At 46.7% G+C, this 27,765-nt stretch overlaps 15 protein-coding genes across 17 annotated transcripts, besides 3 other annotated features; 6 read left to right on the forward strand and 9 right to left on the reverse strand.

The window, feature by feature from the left end:
* The first annotated feature begins 36 nt into the window (after window positions 1–36).
* TSTA_002600 (NEDD8 conjugating enzyme (UbcL), putative) lies at window positions 37–1,221 on the forward strand. The gene is made up of 3 exons (XM_002487803.1): window positions 37–343; window positions 396–483; window positions 561–1,221. Exons 1-3 carry the CDS (start codon window positions 323–325, stop codon window positions 1,001–1,003), a joined length of 552 nt encoding a protein of 183 aa, XP_002487848.1. The 5' UTR covers window positions 37–322; the 3' UTR covers window positions 1,004–1,221.
* Window positions 1,222–1,416: 195 nt separating this feature from the next.
* On the reverse strand, window positions 1,417–2,324 carry TSTA_002610 (cytochrome c oxidase family protein). Its single transcript, XM_002487804.1, has 4 exons — window positions 2,175–2,324; window positions 2,019–2,061; window positions 1,830–1,865; window positions 1,417–1,769 (listed from the first exon to the last, which is right to left on the reverse strand). Exons 1-4 carry the CDS (start codon window positions 2,202–2,204, stop codon window positions 1,690–1,692), a joined length of 189 nt encoding a protein of 62 aa, XP_002487849.1. The 5' UTR covers window positions 2,205–2,324; the 3' UTR covers window positions 1,417–1,689.
* A 343-nt stretch (window positions 2,325–2,667) lies between these two features.
* On the forward strand, window positions 2,668–3,775 carry TSTA_002620 (bromodomain associated domain protein; the record flags this gene model as incomplete). Its single annotated transcript, XM_002487805.1, has 2 exons — window positions 2,668–2,981; window positions 3,030–3,775. The coding sequence occupies exons 1-2, from the start codon at window positions 2,705–2,707 to the stop codon at window positions 3,773–3,775; spliced, it is 1,023 nt and encodes a 340-aa protein (XP_002487850.1). The 5' UTR covers window positions 2,668–2,704.
* A 183-nt stretch (window positions 3,776–3,958) lies between these two features.
* On the reverse strand, window positions 3,959–4,338 carry TSTA_002630 (uncharacterized protein; the record flags this gene model as incomplete). Its single annotated transcript, XM_002487806.1, has 2 exons — window positions 3,959–4,064; window positions 4,121–4,338. 2 exons carry the CDS (start codon window positions 4,336–4,338, stop codon window positions 3,959–3,961), a joined length of 324 nt encoding a protein of 107 aa, XP_002487851.1.
* A 600-nt stretch (window positions 4,339–4,938) lies between these two features.
* On the reverse strand, window positions 4,939–6,130 carry TSTA_002640 (uncharacterized protein; the record flags this gene model as incomplete). Its single annotated transcript, XM_002487807.1, has 2 exons — window positions 4,939–5,872; window positions 6,078–6,130. The coding sequence occupies 2 exons, from the start codon at window positions 6,128–6,130 to the stop codon at window positions 4,939–4,941; spliced, it is 987 nt and encodes a 328-aa protein (XP_002487852.1).
* Window positions 6,131–6,656: 526 nt separating this feature from the next.
* TSTA_002650 (uncharacterized protein) lies at window positions 6,657–7,517 on the forward strand (the record flags this gene model as incomplete). The annotated part of the gene is made up of 2 exons (XM_002487808.1): window positions 6,657–7,212; window positions 7,264–7,517. The coding sequence occupies 2 exons, from the start codon at window positions 6,657–6,659 to the stop codon at window positions 7,515–7,517; spliced, it is 810 nt and encodes a 269-aa protein (XP_002487853.1).
* Window positions 7,518–7,766: 249 nt separating this feature from the next.
* Window positions 7,767–7,787: a microsatellite.
* Window positions 7,788–7,842: 55 nt separating this feature from the next.
* TSTA_002660 (Rad51 family DNA repair protein, putative) lies at window positions 7,843–9,241 on the forward strand (the record flags this gene model as incomplete). Its single annotated transcript, XM_002487809.1, has 2 exons — window positions 7,843–8,017; window positions 8,078–9,241. The coding sequence occupies exons 1-2, from the start codon at window positions 7,949–7,951 to the stop codon at window positions 9,239–9,241; spliced, it is 1,233 nt and encodes a 410-aa protein (XP_002487854.1). The 5' UTR covers window positions 7,843–7,948.
* A 23-nt stretch (window positions 9,242–9,264) lies between these two features.
* TSTA_002670 (uncharacterized protein) lies at window positions 9,265–11,346 on the reverse strand. Its single transcript, XM_002487810.1, has 2 exons — window positions 10,817–11,346; window positions 9,265–10,765 (listed from the first exon to the last, which is right to left on the reverse strand). The coding sequence occupies exons 1-2, from the start codon at window positions 10,830–10,832 to the stop codon at window positions 9,435–9,437; spliced, it is 1,347 nt and encodes a 448-aa protein (XP_002487855.1). The 5' UTR covers window positions 10,833–11,346; the 3' UTR covers window positions 9,265–9,434.
* A 739-nt stretch (window positions 11,347–12,085) lies between these two features.
* TSTA_002680 (GTP binding protein Guf1, putative) lies at window positions 12,086–14,188 on the reverse strand (the record flags this gene model as incomplete). The annotated part of the gene is made up of 2 exons (XM_002487811.1): window positions 12,086–13,404; window positions 13,455–14,188. 2 exons carry the CDS (start codon window positions 14,186–14,188, stop codon window positions 12,141–12,143), a joined length of 1,998 nt encoding a protein of 665 aa, XP_002487856.1. The 3' UTR covers window positions 12,086–12,140.
* Window positions 14,189–14,338: 150 nt separating this feature from the next.
* TSTA_002690 (mitotic spindle checkpoint protein (Mad2), putative) lies at window positions 14,339–15,462 on the forward strand. Its single transcript, XM_002487812.1, has 6 exons — window positions 14,339–14,491; window positions 14,552–14,577; window positions 14,634–14,659; window positions 14,710–14,748; window positions 14,797–14,825; window positions 14,873–15,462. Exons 1-6 carry the CDS (start codon window positions 14,443–14,445, stop codon window positions 15,373–15,375), a joined length of 672 nt encoding a protein of 223 aa, XP_002487857.1. The 5' UTR covers window positions 14,339–14,442; the 3' UTR covers window positions 15,376–15,462.
* A 97-nt stretch (window positions 15,463–15,559) lies between these two features.
* On the reverse strand, window positions 15,560–15,981 carry TSTA_002700 (uncharacterized protein; the record flags this gene model as incomplete). The annotated part of the gene is made up of 2 exons (XM_002487813.1): window positions 15,560–15,690; window positions 15,729–15,981. 2 exons carry the CDS (start codon window positions 15,979–15,981, stop codon window positions 15,560–15,562), a joined length of 384 nt encoding a protein of 127 aa, XP_002487858.1.
* Window positions 15,982–16,316: 335 nt separating this feature from the next.
* TSTA_002710 (DUF218 domain protein) lies at window positions 16,317–17,809 on the reverse strand. Of its 3 annotated transcripts, none has more exons than XM_002487815.1 (4): window positions 17,652–17,809; window positions 17,369–17,516; window positions 17,257–17,308; window positions 16,317–17,202 (listed from the first exon to the last, which is right to left on the reverse strand). In XM_002487815.1, the coding sequence occupies exons 1-4, from the start codon at window positions 17,698–17,700 to the stop codon at window positions 16,690–16,692; spliced, it is 762 nt and encodes a 253-aa protein (XP_002487860.1). In that variant the 5' UTR covers window positions 17,701–17,809; the 3' UTR covers window positions 16,317–16,689. The 3 variants fall into 3 exon arrangements, with proteins under 3 accessions (XP_002487860.1, XP_002487859.1, XP_002487861.1); XM_002487814.1 differs by having other exon boundaries at window positions 17,369–17,479; window positions 17,652–17,790; XM_002487816.1 differs by having other exon boundaries at window positions 17,257–17,516.
* A 253-nt stretch (window positions 17,810–18,062) lies between these two features.
* Window positions 18,063–22,434, reverse strand: TSTA_002720 (uncharacterized protein; the record flags this gene model as incomplete). The annotated part of the gene is made up of 6 exons (XM_002487817.1): window positions 18,063–19,126; window positions 19,183–20,349; window positions 20,404–20,506; window positions 20,899–21,367; window positions 21,426–21,559; window positions 21,611–22,434. 6 exons carry the CDS (start codon window positions 22,432–22,434, stop codon window positions 18,299–18,301), a joined length of 3,525 nt encoding a protein of 1,174 aa, XP_002487862.1. The 3' UTR covers window positions 18,063–18,298.
* Window positions 18,546–18,572: a microsatellite.
* Window positions 20,531–20,553: a microsatellite.
* A 1,152-nt stretch (window positions 22,435–23,586) lies between the features above and the next one.
* On the forward strand, window positions 23,587–25,913 carry TSTA_002730 (Golgi transport protein Sly1, putative; the record flags this gene model as incomplete). The annotated part of the gene is made up of 3 exons (XM_002487818.1): window positions 23,587–23,626; window positions 23,707–23,929; window positions 23,979–25,913. 3 exons carry the CDS (start codon window positions 23,587–23,589, stop codon window positions 25,876–25,878), a joined length of 2,163 nt encoding a protein of 720 aa, XP_002487863.1. The 3' UTR covers window positions 25,879–25,913.
* Window positions 25,914–26,046: 133 nt separating this feature from the next.
* Window positions 26,047–27,627, reverse strand: TSTA_002740 (uncharacterized protein). The gene is made up of 2 exons (XM_002487819.1): window positions 26,506–27,627; window positions 26,047–26,451 (listed from the first exon to the last, which is right to left on the reverse strand). The coding sequence occupies exons 1-2, from the start codon at window positions 27,517–27,519 to the stop codon at window positions 26,134–26,136; spliced, it is 1,332 nt and encodes a 443-aa protein (XP_002487864.1). The 5' UTR covers window positions 27,520–27,627; the 3' UTR covers window positions 26,047–26,133.
* Window positions 27,628–27,765: the final 138 nt, after the last annotated feature.

Here is a 27,765-nt window from a genome sequence, read left to right on the forward strand (position 1 = left end):
TGAGGCACGCCAGCATCATCGTCTTCCCTACTCTCAGTACTACGTTTTGTTTCTGCGACACAACACACTTCCTGTACAACTGAATTCCTATTTCGATTGGAAAGGACAAGACTTTTCATTGCAGCTGCTCTTTCAACCCATTTCTCCTGCCTCGACACCCTCGCAATAAATTTCTTCCTTTGTCACGTTTCGCCCTCGAGAACCCCGCAGATACTAAAATACGATCGAATATCAAGCACAAACGATACCTGGTGCTATCGTAAAAGAGAGGACAAGATATTACACATTTTGAAGGGAGGAGAAGATTTCGTAATCGCCCAAGATGTTGAAGATCTGGTCTATGGTATGACTTTAAGAACTTTTATTGCGGCGGCAAAACCTGACCTGGGATACAGAAACAAAAACAGCAGCAAGCTGAAAATGCTGATGGTGGTGCTGCGAAGAAAAAGAAAGTTACTGCTGCTCAGTTGCGTGTTCAGCGAGGTAAGAGCCTTCTTCCACTTATCTCGCCGCTTGACGGTTTCTACAAGTCTGGAGAACTAACGCTCGTGACTATATAGATCTACAAGAACTCTCCCTCGGTTCAACGATGAAAATGTCCTTTCCAAACCCCGACGACATCCTAAACTTTACTCTAACCATCGAGCCGGACGAAGGAATGTACAAAGGCGGCAGTTTCAACTTCACCTTCGCCATTAACCAAAACTTTCCCCACGATCCACCAAAAGTGAAATGTACCCAGAAGATATACCACCCTAACATCGACTTGGAAGGAAACGTCTGTTTGAACATTTTGAGGGAGGATTGGAAACCGGTCTTGAATTTGAATGCGGTTATAGTGGGAATGCAGTTTTTGTTTTTAGAACCGAATGCTTCTGATCCACTCAATAAGGAGGCTGCAGAGGATTTGAGGTTGAATAGGGATGGGTTCAAGAAAAATGTTAGGAATTCAATGGCAGGCGGGAGTGTGAAGGGGATTACATTCGATCGTGTCTTGCGATGAGCTTTCTACTTTGATGAAGAGAGACGGAAGATATATCATGTTTCTTGTTTCTTTGCTTTTCTCCATGGCGCTGCGGCATTTAGATGATTATTTGTTGCTGCACTTGACTTTCTTAAGCGAGGATATCTATAGTTTATGAGACTTGTCGTCTCGTGCTTTCAAGCTTGATACATGTGGGCATTTAGATACTATACTTATGATTATGGACTCATGACCGCGGATTGTGTATGCGCAATTCTTAATTTTCAGCCTTACAATCTGCATCTGATACATCGATTGTGTTGGCTGCTCATATGCAGTCCATCGCAGACTCTTAAGGTACAACACGGTAATAGATCTATATCGCATGATGCAATCAAGTCTACTCTACCATTTGTGATGAAAACAAGCTCAAAGGTGAAGGAAATTCTTAATAAACAAATGAAATAATCAATTCTGATGTAGACGAAGAGCACAGAACCTTTTGAAGACCGCATCCTGCTTATAAGGAACTAGACAAGAATCCCATCTTCAAGAGTGTGCGAATCTTGTATCTTTCTTTTCTTGTTATGTACAACACTTGGCTCGATAAGACAATAGCAATATTCATTCTATTCTTTAATCCTCTCCCTGGTAATCACACACAAGGCTCCTGCGGCTTAGCATACATGATCATAGTTGTAACTTGTCAGAGGATGAATGCATGTTTAAGCACGGCCGGCGGCACGCTCTTGCTCGAGACGAGCATAGTGGTTGTCACGGGCTCGGACGCGGGGGAGGTGGTATCCTATATGCGGTCATTAGCACCTTCTCTTAACATCCCCAAGAAAGTATTATCAATACGTACCGTACCACCACAGGTAGCCGAATGTTGTTCCGAGACCTGTGGGTGGGAGTATATCAGCATTTATCTGGAATATTCAGGGCAGTTGAAAGCTGGTGTTCGTAAATCATCCCCTTCTATATCCTGAATTGGCAGCCAGGTGCAAAACGACAGCCACCTCCCTTCAAGGTAAAACACGTTCAATCGACTCACCGAAAGCGGTACTGAGGTCAAGGACAAGGCCCCGGCGGAGCATCTAGAGAAGTATTAGTATATACTTATCAATAATCAATCGTGCACCAGCTTCATCGAAGAGCAAGACAGTAGCGGGTTTCCGATTCCGAATGTCCATTGCATGGCAAAACTTACGCCGGTGATAGGAGGAATAGCAGCAGCCATTGCGATGCGAAAATCCAGTCGATGAGTTCACAGAGTCAAAATCGAAAGATTTTGGGTAGGGTCTCTCTCCTGAAACAGGTGTGACGGTGTGAGTAGAGAGCTTGAAGATGGATGTGAGGTGATGTGAAGCTCGGAAGTGGAAGACTTGACGTTGGCTGATGTTGCGCCAAGAATGTGTTCGGATTGGGTTAGCCGAGATTGTCCGGAGGCTGCCTCAGGCAGACATCCTACTTGACACAATCATTGTCTATTATTACACATCCTTAAATTACAATCAATGTAACTGAGTATATTGAATAATATGACAATACCAAGCTCTGTTCAAGTTCTACTCAGCGAATACCCAGATTAATTTGACTACATCGAGAATTTATGACGCAAGTCACGTGCGCGATAAAAGATCCATTGGCGGCTGCCAGAGAGGTCTGTTACTCACCACAACTTCAAAAATCAGTATTCTCTCACTCACCCATCACCAACCATCGACGTCAAAAACAAAGATGGCTCAAGGAAACGGTATACTTCCGCCACTGAAGCGCTCGTCAGCGTCGCAGTCACCCATACATGAGCCAGCTACAAAACGACAAAAACGACATTACCATCACAATCACAAGCTCCATCATCCCGTCCAGACACAACTTCGAGAGCCTGCATTACTCGACGATGGTGCCGTTGCGCATCTTCTTGAATGCTCGATTGGTCAGATATTGACTGAGACTGGGTATGATATTGCTGAGCCTACGGCGATTGATGCCTTTCGACACGCGACTGAAGAGTGTATGTACAACCGCTGAAGGCCTCGGTTTTGTTCTAACACCGGTTTAGATATCCTCCATTTAGCATCATTTGCGCGTCAATCGATGACAGCATCACGACGAATACAGCCTATTCCTCAAGACTTTGAGTTCGCACTCCAACGAGCTTTTATCGGCACCGATGAATTAACACCATACGTCAAATCTTTGAAATCTGAAAAGACGATCCCCACACTTTTACCAAGTCCTCCTCCCGAAGAAGATGACCTTTTTGGCGCATTCACCGGTATACCCGTACTCAGCGAAGAATTAAGCGGTGAAGATGAGCGAAACCGAATCAATTACATCCCGGCACATTTCCCTCAGTTTCCAAGCAAACATACATATCGATTTACGCCGGTTTTCACAGAAAGAGAGACTGATCCTAGGCGGATACGGGAGCTGGGGATGGAGGATAGTCGACATGGAGAAGAGGCACTACGCAAATTGGCGCGGGCTGCATTCAAGGATACGCATGCTACTGGGACAGGGAAGAGCGAGAGACGATTATGGGGACGGAAGACGGAGAGTGCCGAGACGATGTTTGAGAAGACGATTAGAGGGTTGAGTAAGAAGGTTCAGCAACCGGTTGATTCACAAGGGGGAGGCGCGGGACAAAAGGATAGCAAATCCTCGCTGGCAAATCTTGACCTGGCGCCTATTGTCAACTGTGAGAGGAGTTTCTGGAGGAAGAGTACATCGGGCACACAGAAAGCTGAGAAGTTGCCTGATAAGGACTCTGTTATTGCGAAGGTTGAGCGATGGGTGTCGACTTGAAACCCATTACAAAGTGATGAAGCATCTGGCGGCGTTTATTCAGTTTTATTTATTGCGAGATACCCATTATTCATTCGGAGAATTATCAGAATATAACATTGTGATTGATAAACGCCTCCCATGCAGTATAATGTACATTGAATCCGGTGAGACCTGCCCACTATGACCATATAGACAGGGAGGTTATGACTTCTTTTCCTTTCTTGTATCTAATTTATTCGAGCTCGCTTCATTATTCGCATTCATCTTCTCCCAACTCGTCGTTTCAACCGTGAGACCACCGGCGCATCTTCACAAAACCAATCAGTATCTTTCTCTCGCGATCCGAGCTGCTGCAAGACATACCTCCGAAATAACCTCACAATAGGCTTACACATGACAACACCAGGTGGTAGAATTCCTTCCTCAGGCGGATTACATGAATATTGCACCATTTCCATCAATTCGCATTTGTGGAGGTCAATTGGTTCGCCTTTGCGACGTTTTTCTTTGAAGCCGCGGTGAATGATCTGGACGCGGGATTGGAGGTCGTCTGTCGGGAATATGGGGACTAAGGGTGCCATATTCTTTTGAAGTTTGTCAATGCGTGATATTCGTGCTGGGCGTGTGGTTATGGAGTTGCAATCGCACGGTGAAGCTCTGGACGGAGGAAAGTTGGAGATCCGATCTGAGTATTGATTGGCTAACTCCTCCACAGGTCTAACCTTATATGGGTTAGTTCAATGGAGTCAATTGAACCAATCATATTACAATTTAAGACAATATGGCGGTCCACTGTCGTGCCCTAAGGCATCCCACTTCTCAAAGTCCAACTTCCTTCACTCAGCTGTCGATTTTCCATTTCACCATAATGTCTCTTACCAAACGGTGAAACCATTATACACGGCTCATGACACGGCTTACCGTGACGCCGAATCCCACTACTTGAGTCTCTTGATTAGTAGTGGAGATTAAAGTCAAGCTGCTCACACATGCATCAACTGCCATGTTTCCCTTTTATTTTCTCAGTGGATATACTTCGTTGATCATAGCACTTAGAACATACACCGGGTAAGCTATTCTCCAATTTGATCTTTGAAACCTTGGCTAAGCATATAAACTGGTCAGAGTTGCTTCGTGGATGGTAGCATATTTAATGGTTTTATGATTATGTAGGCACTACTCTACTTTCTAGCTAGATACGCCTTCACAACTTCATTCAAATCTTCCTGTGGCAAGCCCAACTTCTCGTTCCACAGTCCTTGCTTCGTGGAGAACTGGGCGAGCCCTCCTTTGCCATAGACAGCTCCAGCAATCATGGCCAAAACACCCATTGGGTTTCCAGACTTCCACTGCTCAGCTCCGCCTGAGAACAATTCCTCCACTGTGCTTTCTGACGTCTTGAATTTCTTTCCAGATGCCTTTTCGATGGCTGCTAGAACCTGGTTTTGTGTCACTGTGAAACTGTTCACGTAGACGTATTGATTCTTGGTAAGTTCTGGCTTCTTCAAGGATTTGGCTATAGCTCTGCCGACTTGAGCGAGGGTTGTCGCCTCATAGGGAATGTTACCACCATCAAAGATTGTGGCAGTTCCAGCGGGGATGTTCAATCCTCCGAAACCAGGAATATCGAGGCCCCAGTCAAACATCCCTCCGGAGACTATGGCTGTCCATGAGATCTTGTCTTGCTTCGTCTTGATGTAGTCGAGAGTCTCGATCTTATCCACGAGAAAAGGGATATAGTCCTTTGAAGCATGGTCTGATGTGTCGATGCCGTATTCAGAAGGGAAGAAAACCTTTACACCAGCTGCAATGGCAGCATCGATAAGAGGCTTTTGGAGGGTCAATGCCTCTCCAGGAGTTATACTGCCAATTGCGCCGACGACCGCATCTTGTCCTTTGAATGCTTCTTGAAGTGATGCTGCAGAGTAGTCGGTTTTCACATGTCTCACGCCTTCGGGCAATGTTGCCTTTGATGTTTCGCGGGTGACTCCAGTGACCTGAAAGTTCTCCTCTAGCAGGGCCTTGACCACGAACCTGCCCACACTGCCACTTGCACCGACAACTGCCACGTTCTTAATAACCGAACCGGACATGGCTAGTTTAGAGATAGAAGAACTGTTCAGGAGATATTCAGCTGTTATGGCTAGGTACTTCGGATGAATAAGATGGACGATGATATCAATTAGTTGGGTGTATGCAACTACTTATACTTCGAGCAGGTAAATAACGTCGGTTCTATGTATGATAATTCCACGAGATTCTTATTGTCTCTCTCTCTCTTTATCATCCCGAGATAAATATGTACAGATTTGAGTTTTACGTACATATTTGATTACTGACCGTTGAACCTAATAGATATTGTGCTACCAACATCGGGTTACTGGATTACACATCCGTTGACGTTGGTAATCAATGCAGAATGTCACAAAATTCGGACACTATATCACTATTTTCAAGGTTTCAATTATGTTCTGCAGTCTCAGTGGATCGAGGCTCAAATCTGATTACTGATCAAGTGGATATGAACCCTTAAACCGGAACGGAGTCTATGACTCTATGCTCCCTTCACCATCCGGCATGAGCCAAACCATCCTATTAAATCCAGTGGTTCTAGGTATAGCTTTTATCAATTACGTGAGCATGCTGCATCGTGAGGTTGGTCTGGTGATGGTTGATGTGATACAAAACCGCGAATTCGTCTACCGAAGGAACCGAGATGCTATCCCGAAGTTTTATTCAACGTATCGAGTACCTAAATTGTATAATGCTGGCCTAATTCATAATGGCTGATGAGTAATCTCTCATTGATATGCCACATATAATAATTTTCAATTCCCACCGGAACATCAAGCATCGCTGCTGCTGCTACATCCGCACTACCTAAGGTCTATTCACAATCATGGTCGCTTCACTTCAAGTGGACGTGTTCGTCTCACCTGCAATTCCTGCAGTTACTGGCTCTCAAGAACCGTCCAAATCATGGTGGTCACCGATATCCTGTACTCTGGTTCAAGGACCAACATCTGCCGTTCTGGTTGATACTCCTACAACAATCAAAGAGACAGAGGAACTCGCAGAATGGATCAGAAAGACTCTCGCACCAGGGACGACATTGAAATACATCTACACGACGCATGCGCATGGGGATCACTTCTTCGGTAACCCTATTATCCTTGAACAGTTTCCCGGCTCTAAAAGCGTTGCCACGGCTTCTGTAGCTGCTAAAATAAAACGAACACTTCCTGCAACAATTCCTGTATGGCAAGGATTCTTCCCAGATGGTCAGGTCCTATCAGATAAACAAGTTGCTCCTGAACCGCTTCCGGAAAATGGAGAATTCACCGTTGATGGACATAGTCTTTTCGGAATTGACGTCTTGCATTCCGATACAGATGCGTCGTCATTCTTGCACGTTCCTGATTTGAGTCTTGTAGTGGCTGGCGATATTGTCTATGGTGATTGTTATCAATTCTTGGCCGAGGCCAATACGCCAGAGAAGAGAAAAGGTTGGCTGGATGCCTTAGAACAGATTGCCGCTTTGAAGCCGAGTATTGTTGTGCCTGGGCATAAACGGGCATCTCAGTCTGATGGACCGTACTTGATTGATCGGACGAGGGAGTATATTCTGACGTTTGAACGAGAGTTGAAACGACTGGGTGATGCGTCTCAGCTGGAGGAGACTATGAAGAAGCTGTATCCGCATAGATGGAATGGGTTTATCTTGGATACGAGTTGCAAGAACTCTGTTGCTGTTCTTTAGCGTCTAAGATTTATTACTCAGTCTTCGTATAATTAGGAAAATAAACGATTCAGAAGTCATCCAGATTTCATCTTCTCGTTAGAGTGTACTCCGTAGACAGTCACTTACCAGATCCAAGTCGGTTATTATACTGCAGAAATATCTGTTATCAATACCCATGAAAATCATAGACGTGTGTAGGGTGTAACAACCTACGTTCATGAAAAAGATTATTAGGAAACAAGAAAATAACTTGAAGCTCCAGTAATGTAGGGTTAGGGTTAGGGTTAGTGATTTGGAGCTAAAACTGCTAACCCGCTTACAAGTTATCAACCTTGTCAACCTCACATCACCTCAAAAATCCAATTCCACGAACATGACTAGTCGCTGATGAATTATGTGTCATAAGTGATCCTTATGGACTGAAAAAGGCAACGGTATGACAATGAGACATGACCTCCACCGCCGCCACGCTCGGACAGCGTCTGTTGGATGAAGTCAAAGAAGAGAGTCTAGACGAGGTTTGCATTATCACTTTTTACCTAGGTAGATGGGTGACTATTATACTAACAATGTAATAGTTACTTCGCAATTTACGAAAAGAGTTTTCAACAGATGATGCATTCTTCGGAATCAAAGATTTCGATGAGTTGTTGCATGTCGCCTTGGGTGCTCATCAACCCTTCGCAGGGACTCAAAACCAACATGTTCACCAATCAGCTGCTTTTGGGAGTAGCAGCAAGAGAAAGCTTCCTGTTATAGAGATATCAAGCCCCAGTTCTGGAGGAGGCAAATCTCAACTCCTCTACTATTTCATCGCTATGAGCGTATTACCTTCTACGTTCAATGGGCACAAACTCGATGGTCGGGGAGGTGTTGCTATCCTCCTGGATGCTGATGGTCGTTTTGACGTGCGAAGATTGCACGATATAATCGCTGGCATCGTTCGACATGCCCTCAGCGACGCCGACGTGTCTTCAAATACTGCCATCGACAAGGCGATCAATGCACTAATCCACACCACGCTCCAATACGTCCACATTTTTCGTCCTCAAACATCCTCATCACTACTCTCAACCCTAAATGCACTCGACACCTACCTCCTTAACCACTCTCAAACTACGCGCTCTCGACCTTTACAAGGAATATTCCTCGATAGTGCAAGCGCATTCTACTGGACAGACCGACTCCGCGACGAAATCAGTCGAACACAAGAAATCGGTTTACCGGCTACAGAAATTCAACGACGTCGCAAAGGACGCACTTCGTTTTATATGAGTGTTCTGTATTCTAATATTGCAGGCGAGTTGAGACGCTTGCAGAGCCTGTTCGGCTGTGCGATTGTTTATACGACATGGGGGATAACGCCTCGCTCTTCATCCTCCGTAGAGGGATATGGTCATATCTGGTCCGGTCCGCCAACATTCAAACCCCATCTCCCATCGCCGTGGAATTCGACATTCCCAGACCTAAGACTCGTCGTTCAACGGGATCATGTGCGCGAGTACCCCGCTACGTCTACGTTCAGTGACTGGGAGCGTGATGCGGCTATTCGACAGGATGTCGTGAAGAGAGGGAAGTTTTCGGCTTGGGTTGATACGAGTAATTTGGCTACAACATGGGTCCGGGGTGGTGGTGAGGATGTATTGGGTGCGTTGAGGAAATTGCCGGATAATGGGGGTTTTCCTTTTTGGGTCAGGGAAGATGGGGTGTTTATGGATGATTTGATGGGAGATATTAGTTGATTACTCTACGAACTATATATATTGAGAATGAATGAATTGTCATAAATAATATTGAAGATATGTTTAAGACTCTCATAGAGTTCAAAGCCAACTCGTAAAACAATGAGCCGCCTGCATGACGAAAGGCAAATGTAATAAATACTACGTACAAGAAGATGGTATAAAAGAGAGATATGTCTGATGTGGATATCAATTATTTGATTTCGTGTTGGTCGTCAAACGGACTCGATGACCGGTGTGTAGCAGCATCATGAGCAATGGCGTTATCCAACATTTGAGCCGAACCTATGCTGGTTCTTTGTCGATGTGATGAGCCATTGTTGCTGTCCATGCTGGCACGAGAGGTAGACACGGCCTCAGTCGCTGCTGATGGCGCGATACTGGTGGCGGTGCTCACAGTTACTCTTGGAGTTCCTGCTACATGGGAATCCGAGAATGGACCTTCATTTTGAGGCGACGATAACGCAATCTGTATATTGTCTGCTGCTGGGTTGGAGTGTCCCTTTTCATTGACTTCGTCATCATCACTGTCATCAGACGAGTCATCGAATGTCGAGTTCTGATTGCTCAGCTGTTTGGCTCGCGAGTGTGATGCCGCGGATTCTGAGTCATCCGAATGAGTTTCTTCTTCTGAGACTGTAGGCACCTTCGTCTTTGATCCCGGTCCCTTGACGTTGACTGGGCGAGCGACAACCGAACGAGCAACAATGGAACTGAGCTGTGGTTTTATCTTGCCAGCTTTCTGTAGCTGAGCTTCTGTAATGGCTGGCACGGCGGGTGCGTCGACGGTACGCAACGAAAGCGAATCACTGGGTGTATTGTTTCCCGTCTTAACGCTGACCACGGCGGCTTTGGCAGCGCGAACCTGCTGAGCGGGAACTGGACTGACAATGGCATCGTGTCTGTAGATCGTAGTAGCAACACTGCTTCGTGCCAGACTAGTAGCAATACTGCGGCGATCACTGGTGGCAGTGTAACGCGAATCTCGGAGATCGCGTGGTGTAAAGAGATATTGATCGCCGCTGTATGTAGAAACGTGTGTGCTTGGAATAGCAGGGACGGGAGGAACCAGAGTTCCCGGGGTTTCCGGGGACGAGCGATTGGTGACACCAGGAATGTACGCGATTTGAATGACATTCGAAGCCCGAGTAAGAACTGTCGAAGCGATCGATTGCATAGATCTGCTGCGTTCATGCCGAACCGAATTCTCGGCAGGCTGAGCAGCAGCTTGTGCCTGGCGTCTCTTTCGAATCACAAACCACCATATCAGAAACACGACGATGGCGACGCAAGCGATACCTCCAATGACCCCTCCTGCAATAGCTCCGGCGTTTGAGCCGCCACTAGATGAAGTAGATGAGGGTGCTGAGGTGGATGCTGCTGGCATACAGGTCGTCGTTGGACATGCCGTACACGTTCGGCTCGATTCGATACAAGACTCACCGGCGGCACAGTTGCACACAGGTTCTGTGTCGCATGTAACGCAGCTACGGAAGGTGAGGTGTGAGGAGAAGTCTCGGAGGACTATACTCGTTAGCACATTTCATCTCCTAAAAGTCGAGACCGTAGACATACCGTTTGTAGAACTCATCGTGAAAAGGTATCAATTAAAGCAAACAACAAAATCAAAGAAGGCAAGGTCGTAACTTGAGTAAATGGTTCGTCGCCGGTCTACAGCGGTAATAACGAGTGTGGTATATGTGCAAATGAAGGCTAGAGACGTCAAGCCTCCATAGCCTGGAAGTCGAAGTCTTCTAAGGTAAATCCCACCACGGGGTATCGTCGGTTGATTGTCCGTTAGTTGATGTTTAGCCGACGAAGGCCATTTCTAACAGGCAATGCGATGAAATAAAGTCAACTAGCCGATACCCTTGGTGGACACGCTGGAGGCTGACGAAATCAACGGCGCAGGTGAGACGCAGGGGATGAAGAAGCTCTGAAACAAGGAAATCGATCGATCGGTCGGCGGGGAATAAAAATTGTCGCAGGCTGATGACCGGATGTTAAGCCTCTTTAACGAGAGGTGGATGGACGAAGAACGTACGAGGGAAACGAGTGACTGAGAGATGTTGTTGTAGTCGAAGCGGAAGTTGTTAATGTTGGGTGATGAAAAGAGATGGAAGTTGGGTCTTTCCTTTTTTTAACTGGACTGGGCGGGCCAGTGGGGAAAGAGAGGGCTGAGCCACTAAGAATACACGCATTAGCCACAAGGGGCAAGGTCAAAACATAACCCATGTCTTTGATACATAACTCCACGTCTTTTGACCGGTTCTGGCCACATTTGGTGACGAATTAACCGAAGAAGAACCCAATTTCCACCGTACCAGACACATACCGCCACGCACTCCCCACGAGGATCGGTAATTAGGTAGTCTTGGAGCGGCTGATAGTACGAAGCCACGTATTACCTCGTACACCAAGATGAAACGTCGCTTAGCGGTCCGCGCTCTTGCTTCTCTGATTGTCAGGAATTCGATGACTTGCATATGTATACTATGGCTACACACTGTATACGGATATCTAGCCTGACGAATTCTTTGAATATTCATCCTTAGTCATCCAACTAAAAAGAGCATCAAAAGAATCCAAGGCGGAGACCAGCGGGAACGGGAGATTACGCTGACCCTAGCCCAGAGCCAATCAAAGACCTGATCCTGTTACAGCTGGGTCCATGTGGCGCCGACGCTTTACCGTTACAGGGTTAGTAACTGGGCGTCATTTACCCCTGGACTAGCCTTCTCTGTATTTACAATACAGCGATACAGACAGTCTGAGTCTAGACCATGCACTGACGGGCGATCATCATATTCAAGATTGATCGGATCTGTGAAACAGACTCATCTTATGTAACTACACTCTGCTTTAACTTAGATGCTAACTATAATACAGATATATACAATTATTTAGACAAGAAGGCCTGGAAAGCACTATGATCAATCACCACATTGCCAATCGCATTCAGCCTTTTTCGTCCCTCTTTCTGCTTTTCGAGCAACTTGCGCCGTCTGCTCACGTCGGAGGCGTGTAACTTGGCGAGGACGTCTTTCCTATACGGCTTGATAGTCTCTCGAGCCACGACCTTGCGTCCCACAGCTGCCTGGATGATGATTTCAAACATTTGCCGGTCAACATGTTCCTTGAACTTGGTCACCCATTGTTTCCCCAGACGCTCGACCTGGCTGTAATGTACGATACGTGCTACAGCGTCAACGGGCTTTTTGTTGACGAGAAGTTGTAGTTTGACGATGTTGCTCGCTTTCCAGCCGGCTTCTTCGTAGTCCAAGGTTGCGTAGCCCTTGGTTGAGCCCTTGAGTTTGCCGAAAAAGTCTTCCACTAGTTGGCCGAGTGGGAGTTCGTATTTGAGAATGACTTGAGAGGATGTAAAGTATTCGAGTGTATGTTGGATGCCGCGATTCGCCTCGCAGAGCTCAATGACTTTGCCGAGATATTCATCCGGAAATGTCAATGTAGCCATAACATAAGGCTCGCGTAGTTCAGCCACCTTGGCACGGATTTCATCTTCGTCGGGGAAATGCGCTGGATTTGTAACCGTGACTTCTTTGCCGTCTTTATATATCACCTTTACCGGCACTGTAGGCGGCGTAATGAGAATACTAGCACCATGTTCATGTCGTAGCCGATCCTCAAAAACAGAACAATGCAGCGTGCCCAAAAACCCTAATCGAAATCCAGCTCCAAGGGCTTCCGATGACTCCTTTTGAACGGTAATACTCCGATCATTCAGTATCAACTGATTGACACTATCTTCCAAATGCTCAAAATGATCCGCATCACTCGGATACGCCGCCACAAACACCATCGATTTCGGCTCCTCAAATCCCGGCAAAGGCTCAACTTTCTTCTCATAACCAACCTTGGTGAATGTATCTCCAATCTTGGCTTCTTTGCTTCGTTTCATTCCAGGGTTGAAGTAGATGTATCCGACTTGACCTGCTCGTAGAACCGATTGAGGAGTTTGATCGGGATACATGATTCCGACTTCGCCGACATAGTATTTCAGTCCGGTCGCAAAGGAGACTACTTGATCTCCTGCGCGGATCTCGCCGTCGAATACGCGGACAAGAAGAATGACGCCTTTGTAGGTTGAATACCATGAATCGACGAGTAGCATGCGGAGAGCGTTTGTATGGTCGCCGACAGGTCTATCTATCTAGTCAGTGTCATCCGCTGACTCTCAAAGGGAGGAGCTTACGCTGGTATTCTCTCAATCACCGTAGGAAGTAGCTGCTCGACATTTAGCCCCGTCTTGGCAGATACCTTGATCGCATTATCGGTATCAAGCTCGAATGAGGACCTCATCTGCTCCAGAGCACGCTCTGGGTCCGCAGACGGCAAATCCACTTTATTCAACACCGGAACAAGCTCTAGTCCCTGCGCAAAAGCTAGATAGAAATTTGCAACGGTCTGCGCTTGAACACCCTGACTGGCATCGACAAGTAGCAAGGCACCTCCGCAACTGGCATAACTCCGAGAGACCTCAGCGCGGAAATCAACGTGACCCGGGGTATCAATGAGATGCAGGAGATAATCCTCGCCGTTATGGTTGTAGAGCATTGTACATGTTTGCGCTTTGACGGTGATGCCGCGCTCTCTCTCAACGTCTAATTTATCGAGGACTTGTTTATTGGAGCCAGGTTCGATGACACCCGTGAGTTCGAGGAGCCGGTCTGAGAGTGTGCTTTTCCCATGATCGACGTGAGCGACGATGCAGAAGTTCCGGAAACGTTCGATTGGGATCTCTGCAATTCGTTTTTCCAGGTCGGAGACATTTCTCGAGGCTTGTGCTTGTCGTCGGACAGTGCTTGTGAATGGACGGAGAATACTAGGAGATACAATCTCATATGAACGCAGTCGTAGTCCGGAGGACACCGGGCGCCGTGCGGGTGATGTGCTCAGCCATCGGAGCACTTGCAGGCATCCTCGCATTGGGATAAGTGCATTGATTGCACGATTGATCTATAGGAATGAAATGCGATGTTGCTAATCCATGCATATGCTTAAACTAGTTAAAAAGGCATATTGAAGTTGGAGAAAAAAATATTGATGCGGGCGCTAGTGTGGATTCCTCAGGCCGAGCAAATTGCTGGGGTGACTGAGTAAACAATCGACAACCTGCCAAAACCAAACATCAAGTACAACTTCAACAATTCAACCGTTCAGCAAGGCCAATCGCTTTCAAAATGTCGGCAGATAAAGAAAAGTCCAAGGTCCATAAACTCTCCTTGAAAGGTGAGTTGTCCGCTCATTGATTGAAAAAAGGTGAATGCGGGGACTGACAGGAAAACACAGGATCATCGAAGCTGGTCGCTGAATTCGTGAGCTTACCATTCCTTTTGTGTTGGGAATTTTTGACTAACTGCGACTTCCACAGTTCGAATATTCCATCAACTCAATTCTGTATGACGCCTCTCCGAACCAAGGCTGTATCTGAACTGATAATCTGCTAGCTATCAACGAGGAGTCTATCCAGCAGAAGATTTCTCTCCGTAAGTTCTCTTCGGCATGTACTGAAGCTCAAGCACTAACTTGTATAGAGTTAAAAAATATGGCCTCAATATGCTTGGTTAGTCCTACCGCAACTTCTACCATCCTACCGTCTAACCGATACAGTCTCGTCCGACGACCAAGTCAGAGCATACATCAAGAAGATCATGTCTCAATTGAACAAATGGATGATAGGAGGGAAGATATCAAAACTTGTCGTGGTTATTACTAGTAAAGAGACCGGTGAACATGTGGAACGATGGCAATTCGACGTCCAGATATTCAAACAGGCGGCTTCAGCACGCAAGACAGGAGGTATAACAAGCACCACAGACAAAGAAAATGCAGCAGCAGACGAGCCCACACAAGAGAAAACCGAAGCACAAATTCAACAAGAAATTCAGGCTATATTCCGGCAAATCACGGCCTCGGTGACATTTTTACCGGTTCTTGACGGGAATTGTACGTTCAATGTTCTAGTCTATGCAGATGCCGACTCAGATGTACCTGTGGAATGGGGGGATAGTGATGCAAAGGAGATTACGAATGGGGAGAAGGTGCAATTGAGGAGTTTTAGTACGAATAATCATCGGGTGGATACGTTGGTTAGTTATCGGCTTGCTGATTAGAATACGTTGGTTATGGCAATATGGATGGCGTTTGTAGGGATGTCTTTATGTTTTCGGGTTATGAATATACCAGTCAACTTATTTTTGATTCGTTCATATCTACCTAGGTAGGACGTAGCGGAAGATATACAGTAAACAAGCGAACTCTTAATAGACATCATCATACCTATCCAACTAAGGACTCCTAACCTGTCAACATAGCAACAACCACATCATTATACATAGACTTGACCGTCTTCGTTCCATTCTTCGCATAGCACGATGTATCCATAAGATGAACCACACTGGTACACTGAATACCAACTCGCGACTCGGCTCAATAATTCCAGTTCGAGCATAGGGTTATGTTATACAACCATTGAATGTGGAAAGGGAGGCTTGTTCTAGGTTTGTGCCGTCCGTTGTCGTATCCGCCGCTTTTTTTGTGAATTGGTATATGCTGTTTCCGCTGGAAGGGTTACCGGGTGTGTATGTTGTGCCGTTACTGGTGGGACAGTCTGTTATTGCTGCTGGGGTTGATGCTGATCTTGATGTTCTTGTAGAGGAATGAGAGGTGAAAGTGGTCGAGGAAGAAGTTGAAGAGTATGATTGCGAAGCCCCTGGCATGGTTGACTCAGAGCTAATTTAGTTGCAATTTTATGACAAAAATACTGTCTGGAAATAACAAAACTCATGACTCAGACCTAGACCTCTTTATCGACTATGTATCCCCTACTGCTCCTCCAAGAAAAGCGCCAATTACAACAAGTGCGATGAGAATAATTAGCGGCCCCACCGCCGTTGAAGGCCTCCTATTTTCTGATAACCTCGTCTGGCTCCGTTGGTCTCAGTCTGAAGAAGAGAGCGCGAGACCTCTCCTAAAGTCGAAGAGAGATCTCTAGGCTGATGTGAAGAGTCAGGCTGGACGAATACCCTGGATGAGTGAGGACGATATGGCTCGAGACCATCTGGGATGACCCTGCGAGTGATTCGTCCCTATTCATGTTACTGATACTCTATGCTCAAATATTCCACAGGATGGGTTTGTATCATGAACCAGGCCGAAGGGACTCTCGATCGAGATACTACCCTCAGCCCTGATCAACATCTATCGAGGTATGCGGGCGGAAGCGAGACGCGGCTAGGATACCTAGCATGAGTTGAGTAGTTCATCACAAAGTTCGAGTCAAAATCTAAAGAGGTCAGAGCAGGCTGGAGGCTGTGGACGAATGAGTTGATTTAGCCTGTGCCTAAGCGCATTATCTAACAGGGTTGCCTGTGTTCACCAGCTATTACTGTCCATTTTGAATGCATAATGATACAAAGCAAGCGAACTCATACCCAGGGCAAATCGTCCATCTCAGGAAACGGGCCAGCTCTCTGCCATTTCACCAGTCTCTTGACAACCTCATTCTCTTCGCCCTCAAGAACCATTTCTTCCTCGTCTTGATTCCATCCTCTTCCCCGTCGTTTCCAACTCAGCACCTCCCCCTTACCATAAAGATCATCCTTCCACAGTCCAGGACCCCTCTTCTCTTCCCCTTTCACTAATCCTGCGACAGGTGTGATATATTCCGGAGGATTAATACCTACAAAATTTACGTCGATCTTTGACATTGACATTGGTAAGATACCAATAGCGGGGAGATGTAAATCCAGAAAACGTTTTCGTTTGAATTCGTGTGTTATGATGGTTATTTTCCTCGGATAAGCTGATTTCGTATGTTGGCGGTATAGCAGTAGGGAAAAGAGGATGTTTTGATAGGAGTCTGTTGCATGGTTTTCGGCAAACATGTTGGCTGTATTCTTCGTGATAGATTGGAAGAAGTTGTTATCCCGGGAGAGATTCTGTCCGATTTGTTAGCGATGAGGGAACCTTGAGTGCCTATGATGCTGACTTACCAGATAGGATTGTCCTTCTGTGAGATCCGTCTTGTCTCGTTTTGTTGCACCTCTACGTATACATTCATTAGGGTTACTCTGAGATATGCATTGAGCAAGAAAGACAACATACCCAGAAAAAATCAAAACACCCGCACCTCCACTCCCCTCATATTTTTGCAATCCAGCTCTGATATGCTTCACAAATGTAGGGGTTTCGCCTTTTTGGAACGGAGCCAGTAGGCTATCTAATATCAGCAACTTTGGCTCATGGCTGAATCCTGTCCAGGTAGGAATTAGGGGTTGTCAAAAGATGATAGAGCTTAATTGTTCTATATGTATAGGCCCAATAATCTTGGAAGACCCAACGTTGTGTCATAACCATATGAAAGAGAGGTAAACCTTGGAACGCGTACCACTCATCCTCATCCAAGCCTTTGCTAGGACCTCCGATATAAATCGCATGACAGCATACGATGATCAAATGTGTCCGTTCTGATTTTGTCATAATGAGTATATAGCTGTGAATGTTCTTGTCGGATGACACATGCATATCTGATGTCCAGGTGGTGTCGATGTTGAGTGCGGCAAAGTGGGATGCCTGTCTACATAGCCCTACGCTACGGATTGCATGATTGTATGAGCCGTTCTCAACCGATACACGTGCATTCTACCATCTAGCTAGGTAGGTGTATGATCCTAACGAACAAATATGTTGAAGCAGTAATCAGATGTATTGTTTATACTTGTAAGTATACACCCGTTTGCCCACTAAGAAGATATTAATAGTACAGTTTAGAAGTTAAAAAACAGGCCTGAAGAAAAATGCTGAAAATATGAAAAATGAAAACGCCAGTACTGCAAATATTATTATACAGGGTGTTGTTACTCTGTAAGGAGATTGCCGAGGAAAGAAAGCCCTCTATGAAGAAGAAGAAGATATGCTTGGATAAACGCCGTGATTTAGATGAAAACTCTCACTGTAATAGTGATATGACCACGCATGATGCGGAACGGAAAAGAGAAACGACATAACGATCAGGGTATCAAGGAAGTCAACCGATTAAACCAAATCAGCAGGGTCATGACGGAAAGTGCAATCTTCACCCTTGAGACATTTGCCTTCACGCCAGAAACGACAGGGCACAGATCCTGCGCGGGGATGTTTCTTGGCTTCGGGATCAACGTACATACGCGGGCGTTTGGCGTTGCTTCCGTAGCCATTGTTGTCGTATCCGCGACCCATGTCACGGTATCGTTTCCGTTCTGGGTCTTCGTAAAAACCAGAGGAAGATTGAGCTGGCGGTGGCTGTTGTTGTTGTTGTTGTTGTTGTTGTGGTGGTGGTTGCGAGATTGGGGTGCCCGCTTGGTTACCACTGAGTTGGGAAACCAGTGCTGCTAGATTGGGAGCGATTCCTGGTTGTGTAGTAGGCATTTGTGGAGCGACTGGTTGCTGTTGTTGGGCTAACTGCTTCGAAGCATTCAGCACGGCAAGGATCTTCTGGAAGTCAATTGGTTGCCCTGATGGAGCGGAAACAGGAATTTGAGGAACCTGAGGAACTTGGGGGATTTGAGGAATTTGTGGAATCTGGGGAATCTGGGGAATGACAGGCTGTACTTGTTGTTGTTGCTGTCGGAATAAATTGATGGTCTGCTCAAGATTCGCGAGAGGATTCGGCTGTGATTGCACCGCTTGCAGAGGAAGCACAGGAGGTGGTGTAGATCGTGCCTGCTGAGGTGCATTTTGAATAACTTTCAGTAGATTGGCAATATCAAGAGGAGCGCCGGGAAGGATTGGCGCAGTGGGTGCAGCAGGTATGGCAGGTACAACAGGCGCAGCGGTCGGTGCGGGTTGTGTGTTTACCATGGCAAAGTAGCGAGCCGAGCGGGCCTAAGATAGAGACGTTAATATACAAGTATCGGAGAGTAGTGTGGACGTAAACATACCTTGATCTTGTCATCCGGCTCTCCAAACGGCAGTTGCGTTGTGGGAGGCTCCTCGTCAGTAGGCACTGGTGGTTCTTTAGGAGAAGTTGGTACATCTGCAGCAGAGGTATAGAAAACCATTAAGGTAGTGGCTTCTCTGCTTTCCTGCGCCAACTTCTCAGGGCTGTCCGGCTCCTTGTCTCCACCTCGTTTGATGAAGTTGTTTGCTCGATCCTCACTGCTCAACCCATCCGGTTCAGCCGTAGGCAGGCTTGTCCAAGGATGGATTTCTTCCTCCTGCGGCTCCACCTCTTCCTCGTCGTCCACATCCAGGTCTTTATGAAGTTTAAGCATACGACCTTCACTTTTAATATCGTCCACATCCCTCTTTAGGCCATCATCCATACCACCAACTTCTTCAGGATCGTGGGTGAACAAACGGACCTCAGTAAGGGAATCGTCTGGCTTCCAGCTGACACGAAGTTTCCGTCGTGCTTCCTTTCGAAGGCGCTTTTCACGCTCTTCTTCGGTTTCAGGAGGCTGGTCATCAGAGGCTTTCTTGGCGTTGGCTTCCTCTTTCTTGCTGAGGTCTGCCAAAAGGTCGCCAAACGAGAAAGCTGGTTTGGCCGATGCTGGTTGTGGTGAATTCTTCTTTTCGGCCACAGCACCCCCTTTCTCCTTAGCCGCAGCGGCAGCGGCGGCAGCAGCTCGTGCTGCATTGGATGTTCCGGGCTTCTTGGATGCAGAGGTGAGACTGCCAAAAAGACTGGTTGGCTTAGGAGGAACGATGCTGGCTTTAGGTCGTGCAGCTGGTGCGGTAGTGGCTTTCCCATCCGCGGCTTTGGCAGCGTTGCCGACAGTCACCTTAGTAGAAGGACCACCTTTTGCTGCTGCACCTGGCGTCACCATCTTCTTGGTGGCTGGAAGACCATTCGATTCTCCATCGCGGACCCGCTTGATTCCGGTCACAGACGAAGTTTCACTCGATTTGTCAGGAGTTGCATCTCGGCCAGGCGAGCTGCTCGAAGACTCTTGCTTCCGTTTCGTTGATTGAGCTGCGTTGTCCAATATCTTTTGAGCAAGATCTTTGCCCGGTTGGATACCCTTTTTGATGATCCTTGGCAAAAGTTTGGAGACATTAGTCTTGAGAAGGACATCGTCGTCCATTGTCGTGAAACGTGATAATAACTAGATATACTTTTATTAGCATGAATCACATCAACAAATCAGAAGAGATATTACCGTCAGGATGTTCACCAGTAGCACGCCCTCATAGTCTGAGGCTTGGTGACGATCAAGCAGAAAAGAGTATAACGCTGCAACAGCCATTGGGTGTTCCCCTAATCTATTGAGATGTTAGCTACGCTTATTTTTTTTTTTTTTTTTTTTTTTGAACAATGTGTGGTTGTTGTGGTAGAGGGGACAAGAAGTGCTAGACCGCTGCCATTATCCAATTGCTTTAATATGGTACAGCTGTCAAGGAGGGGTACATTTCCCACGCAACTCGATCTCAAGACTTTATTTGCGAATTTTTGTAGTAGAGATGATGCTGTACACAGGTGTGTACGATCAGTGCTCGAAAAATGCCTTGTTTGGCAATTGACTATCTTTATAAGTTCGCTCACTATCCATTTTGAGATGATTACATGGTAGATGTGTGCATTGCGCAGACTTCTATAGATGCAAGAGTGATGGTGTGCTAATGAGGTTAGAAGGAGGGAAGGACAGAGAACGTACTTTTCAATAATAACAGGGTGGCCTTTGTCTAACGTCGCGGTGATAACGGTGTTGATTAGTTTCCGTTGCTGAACCACTTTGTTTCTCAACTCCGACGCTATCTCGTTGTTGTTTTGGTTCTCGGCGTCCTTCATTGCCTGACTGAGAGACTTCCATTCATCCCTGACTGTTTTTACCACGTCCTTGAACGCAACAAGGGCATTCTTAATCTTATCCACGCTAGGATACTTATTACGTGGCGACCAGATTGCTTTAATTGTATCGTATTGAACAGCTCCCTCTGGATCTGCTGGACGCACTGCGGGTAGAGGTGAAGGTTCGTCCGGTTCCTCGACTTCCAACTCTGAATCAGAACTCTCGGAGTCCGAAGCGGATCTCCCTTTCGTGCTGGGCGATTTCAGCGGGTATTTCCTCGGCCTTCCGCGTTTCTTAGGTGGGGTTATCACTTGAGCTGCAGCTGGCTTTGGGGCTATAGCAATGGTGTTAGAATGCATCAATCTGCAAGTTTAATGAAGTTGAAAGCTTACCTAGCATGCCAGGACCGGTAGGATAGGGTGCTATTTGTGGCAGCTGCGCCATTAATCCAGGGGCTAACTGTTGTCTAGCATTGAGCTGCTCAGCATTGAGTTGGCTCAGGTTGTCGGGAAAAGCTTGAAATGCCCTGGTTATAGTTAGCTCCATGCAAAACAACAATTGAAGAGAAAGTACGTACTTTGGGTCATTGGGGCGGTCGTAAGACGAGGCAATAGGGTTATAGAACAAGAACTGGTTCTGGGATGATTGAGAGGGCCCACCAGCTGCTTCTTGAAGTGAAGAAAGGAACTGTGGGTCGATCGTGCTTTGAAAGTTCATGCCTGGAGTTGCCGCATCTCCGTATTGGTTGAAGTTGCGTGCCTGTGCTGTGCCTGCCACATTAGAAGCTGGCATGATATACTGATGGCCTTGCGTAGACTGGGAACCTGCGGGCAGAACGGCCTGCTGCTGAGTCGATGGAGGCCGGGGAGCAATCGCCTGATGTCGGGGCTGTTGCTGAGCATATGGATCTGCAGGCTGTAGACCAGGTTGCTGATAGTATTGGCCAGGTATCGAATATTGATAAGCAAGATTATCAGGACTTAGCGTGCGAGCATTAAAAGAGACCTGATCCTGAGGGAACTGCTGCATGGGGTACGGATGTTGATGAGAAAGTCCGTATGCTTGACCAGAAACTTCATTTGCCGTCTGGGCTGAAGAAGCCGGTTGGCCCCATGTCTGAGGTGTCCCGGAGTAGAAATCTCGGATATGTTCATTCTGCTGAGAAAATGATGCCTGTCGCTCAGGCTGCTGGTTGGTCTGTGAAAATATTGGATGATCCCATGTAATGCCTTGGGGGGCCTGTTGCTGATGGGATTGCATCTGTTGGTCTGATTGTTGAACATCTAATTCCGGATATATGCCATCGATATTATTCCAGTAATCGGTAGGAAATGAAGCCTCATCAACAGCAGACTGAGCATTATTATCCTGGGCTGTTGGTTGTGATGTTGATTGCTCCATGTTTGTTGCAGATTATATCCGTATAGGTCACGTGAGATAATGCTTAACCGTGCGTGGGTCTTAGGGGGCACAGCGTGGAATTAGGAGAGAGACAGATGGTCCAATGAGCAGGACCCAAGTGGATCTTTATTACCACCGAAACTAAGATGGCGCGTAATTTCTCGGAAAAGACAAGGGAGGTCGGCTCGTGGAAATAAAGGCCGCCCTATTCTGTCTGGTTCAACAGGGATTCGTAGAGGGTTTCAGGCAGTCGTAGGAAAAACTCAGAGACAGCTGTACAGACTCCACAGTTGATGTCCGGACTCCAGCTTAAGCCAGATGATTAATTGCCCTGCAAATGTGGCCTTTGTCTGTTTAGACGTTGGTGGCTCTTTTCTTTCTTGTTGCAATCAGATCGTGTAGCCGCTGTAAGTCGCTCTTTATGACAGGGAGAGATAGAAAATGACTGAAAATCACGGGATCAAGCAGAAGTTCTTGCAGAAGTTCTTGCAATACAGGCTTGTACAGTAGGAAAATTCTTTTCCCTTAGCTCCTTTCCCCTGCTCCCTTTGTATGCAGCTAACCCGACCTTGTCTTTCTCTAGTAGTAAAATCAAGATGCAGGCAAAGCCCACTCACTCCCGGGTTGGAAGAGAGAGCTTCTCCAAGTGACGCGTCTTCAAGTAGCGCCCTCTTACTTGCCTTAAGAAACTGGATTAAGCAAAGAGAAGAAAGCTCTAATACAGAGAGCCCGAAAAAAGCTGCTTCATGGCAGCATAATCAATCGCATTACAGAGGTGAGTTGGATGGTGGTGGTGGATGAAGTGACGAAGTGAGGTGAAGGAAGAAAAGAATCGAGTGGGAGAATTAGTTGGGTCGGGTCTCCTGTTTGGGTTTAGTGGGGCACATGATCTTCCAAGCGCAAGCTGGGAGATGTTTGCTCTGTTTGCATGCCCCCTGATTGGCTGCAGCGGGACGGCCTGCGATATGTCGCTGAGCCAGTGGAAGCTGCCAAGTGGAAGAAGATCGATCGAATATTGAGCAGGCTGTTGCGTTTCTTGAGACATCTTCATGCATATTGCTTCTGATCAATTAATTCTTTGTCACATAATAAGATCTGTCTGTTTTGAATTGAGATTGGTCAAGGGAAAGCTCTGTTGACACTGCTGTCGCGATGGCCTCCCTAGGCATGTCGCTGCGGGACCGCCAAATCGGTAAGTTGTCAATTCTGCTATGGAGTTACATGTGCTCTTCTTGCATTGAATCTTGAGACTGATCAAATATTTCTCCCCAGCATCGATTCAAAAGATTCTGAATCTCAATCATGATGTCCACACATCCGCAGACACCCACGCTGACGGCGCAGGTCCGGCTACCATTCCCCAGTCTACTCCCATCCTGAACGAGGATGGCGACCCGATATGGAAAGTTCTGGTTTTCGACAACAAGGGAAGAGACGTGATTAGCAGTGTGCTACGAGTGAATGACCTGCGGGCCTGGGGTGTCACTATTCATTTGTAAGAAATCATTACTACGTCTGCGTGTGTTGTCACTGACATTTCATAGGAACATAAACTCGGCGCGGTATCCGATTCCTGATGTTCCTGTCGTCTATCTCGTTGAGCCCACCGCAGTGAATACACAGCTAATTACCTCCGATTTATCTCGTGGATTATACTCCCCTGCCTACGTCAACTTTCTGTCGTCGGTACCCCGCCAGCTTCTAGAAGACTTCGCATCGCAGATCGCGACTACAGGCACAGCGGAGCATATAGCACAAGTCTTTGATCAATATTTGAATTTCATCGTTGCGGAACCGGATCTGTTCAGTCTAGGGTTGGGTAATGATTCGTACTGGAAAATAAACAGTGCTCAAACAAGCGATGAGGATCTTGATAACATTGTGGATAAAATTGTCAGTGGGCTGTTCGATGTCAGCGTCACCATGGGCGCCATACCGATCATCAGATGCCCGAAAGGCGGTGCTGCCGAGCTTATAGCCACCAAGTTGGATCGCAAACTTCGCGATCACATACTCAATTCCAAGGATAATCTGTTTTCGAGCAATAAACGACCGGGAGTGGCTGTACCGTCGTCGCGACCGGTAATGATAATCGTGGATCGGAATGTTGACCTCGTGCCGATGCTGTCACATGGATGGACATATCAATCCTTGGTACAAGACGTGCTCAAAATGCACCTCAATCGTATTACGGTAGAAACACTGGTGGACGAATCTGATCCTTCGAAAGGGAAAACCAAGAAAGCTTATGACCTCAATGCGACGGATTTCTTCTGGAAGCGCAATGCCAATGTTCCTTTCCCGCAGGTCGCCGAAGATATTGATGCGGAGTTGACGAGATATAAAGAAGACGCCAATGATATCACGAAGAAAACAGGAGCATCATCAATTGAGGATCTCCAAAATGATACTAGTGCTTCCGCGCATCATCTCAAAGCCGCGATTACACTCCTGCCAGAACTGCGCGAACGCAAAGCCACACTGGATATGCACATGAACATTGCAACGGCGCTACTACAAGGAATCAAAGACCGACAACTCGATAACTTCTTCCAACTCGAGGAGAACATCAGCAAGCAAAGCAAGGCTCAAATTCTAGAATTGATAAATGACCCCAGTAAGGGTACAGATCCTTCCGATAAGCTCCGGTTATTCATCATCTGGTTCCTGACGACAGAGACGGAATTGACGAGAGGCGAGATCACGAACTTTGAGGAAGCACTACAACGAGCGGGTAATGAGGATACAACCTCTATTGCATATGTCAAGCGCGTACGAGAAATCACCCGAATGACTATGATGACGAGCTCGACTGGCTCTCCACAGCAACAATCATCCGACCTATTCAAGGGCTTCTCATCTCTTTCCAACAGACTGACGGATCGCATCACTTCTGGTACTCTCGGCGCCAACTTTGACTCTCTGATCTCTGGCGTGAAGAACTTCCTTCCAGTCAACAAGGATCTCACTCTCACAAAAATTACCGAGTCGATTATGGATCCTCAATCAGCTTCAAGTTCAGCTATTGCCAAGACCGAGAATTACCTTTACTTTGACCCTCGTAGCGCCAACGCACGAGGTGCTATGCCTACTTCGTCCGCTGCTCGTGGCCAACAACAGGCCGGCTCAACAACTACACCCGGCATCAACGCAAGCTTTGGTCAGCGTCGTCAGGCCTTCAATGAAGCTATTGTCTTTACTGTCGGTGGTGGTAGTATGGAAGAATACGGCAACTTGCAAGACTGGGTCGCGCGTACGAGTGGTCAAACAGGCACTGGTGGTGCCGGTAGCGCTACAGGAGGCGGTGCAGCTGTAGCCAGTAGTGCCGGTGCAGCTGCATCGTCGGGAAGTCATAGAAAGAGAGTTGTGTATGGAAGTACAGAACTCATGAATGCTTCTGATTTCTTGATAGACGCGTTGGGAAGGTTGGGTAAGGAAAGTTGATCTATGATTTAGAAATGAATCGGCGCAGTCATTTTCCTTGGTCAGATCAGAAAAAAAAAAGAGATGAAACGTTTATGCCAGCAAGTAATACTTCAGTTATAGTTATTTAGGTTTTCCGACTGACCGGTTAGATGACTGGTTAGGTGCAGATGTATAATAATATTTTACAATGACATGCCTTTAGACATCATTCTTTGACTATAGATATTGCTCGCGCCCAATCAGGCCCACACTATATACAAGTCTATATCATATCTACAACCCATATTTAACCCTAATCTCATCCTCCGAAAACCTCCTCGTTTTACTCCTCAGCATCTCCGCTCTCTCCTGCAGGGACATACGAATCTGTTTTTCACCTATGGGCACAAGACATTTCGCCAGATATATGTAGTCCTTTTGCATGAGTTTGACAGTCATCATGATATAATCTATGTTTTTGAAGACGAGGGCTCGTTCGGTTGCATACTTTTCTTTTGCGCGTAGGAAGGCGGCTGGGTGGTCGCGCCAGTGGCGGCGGGGGTTGAGGTGGTGGGATGTGTGGTAGCCGTCGTTGAAGCAGAAGCGGTTTGACTTGAATATCGTTAGCAGTGGGAAGGGAAAGAGGGAAAGGGGAAGGGAACGTACAGCGACATCGATCAGGGTGATACTACTCCGTAGATCAGATGTTGGCTCTTCCTCATCCACGAGCGCATGCTGACCCCAGTTACCAACCATGAGACCAATCCTGAGCATGAACAGCGGTAAAATGAACGCAAAAATAGTCGCACGGGCATCGACATAGCTGTATAATACCGCAATAGTAATATACGTGCTAAACTCCCAAAAGAACGCCTTCAATCCCAAGAGAAACTTCCCATGTCGAAAAAAGTACAACGGCAACTCAATCCAGACAAAGAACATAAATCGCAGGACATAATGTAAAAAATCCGGGATTGAGTCTCGCTGATACCGGATTGTTGACGATAGGTCGCCGGGTCCGTTGCCCTCGACGTGGTGGTGTTTAATATGATGGTAGTAGTACGAATTCCAGGTATGGCCCATTAATGGGTTTGTGATGTAGGGAAACAGGACATCGAAGGCGTGGATGAACGGGTTGGATTTTGTCAGGATTCCTCCCATGTGGATGTGTTGATGCATCATGAGCGTGTATGTGCCGACATAATAACTCTGCATTAACCAATGTAATACGCCGTGTAGGTAGGTAAAATGTCGGTATAGGAAGATCGCGGAGGGCACGGAGGTCGAAAAGTAGAGAAGTAAATGCGTCAACATCACGACGTCGGTGTCGACTCGGACGATTTTTCGTGCAATTGAGATGTAAGGAACCAGAAAATTCTTGTATATATATGGGTGCAGCTTTGTGCGTAGATAGCCCATGTCAAAGGTTACGAAAACGGTGGGTTCGAAGGACGACTGCGAAGGGTCGTTGAGCGCATCGAGCTGTGTGATGAGGGCATCGACATTTTCGACTGCTGCTGGAACGTTTCTCTTCGTGATGGAGTTGTCTGGAATTTGCTGTCTAGACGAAGAAGATGCATTGTTGGTGTCTTCATAACTGTCAATGTCGTGGTGTAAATGTTTGAGAACAAGCAGGTCGGCTTCTGGGAGGTTTGGATCTATGAAAGCTTGCAGATCCATGATGCCGAGAAAATTGAGAGTAAGCGTGCAGATTTGTGTCACCTCCCCATCCGGATTATTCTGTTTTATAAAAGAGGTCTTCGTATATATTATTCAAGACGAAGATACGTATAATGTTTGATGTTGAGGTCTTCTTATACTGCGCCAAAAATAATTTAGCTCTTACTCGTGATCAGCCCACATAGCTTGGCTGGCGGGCCTTAGCATCCCGCAGATCCGGCTGGACTGATGACCCCCCTATTCTAT

The sequence above is a fragment of the Talaromyces stipitatus genome, genomic scaffold (assembly GCF_000003125.1).
Source record: "Talaromyces stipitatus ATCC 10500 scf_1105507295517 genomic scaffold, whole genome shotgun sequence".
Taxonomy (NCBI): Eukaryota; Fungi; Ascomycota; class Eurotiomycetes; order Eurotiales; family Trichocomaceae; genus Talaromyces; species Talaromyces stipitatus.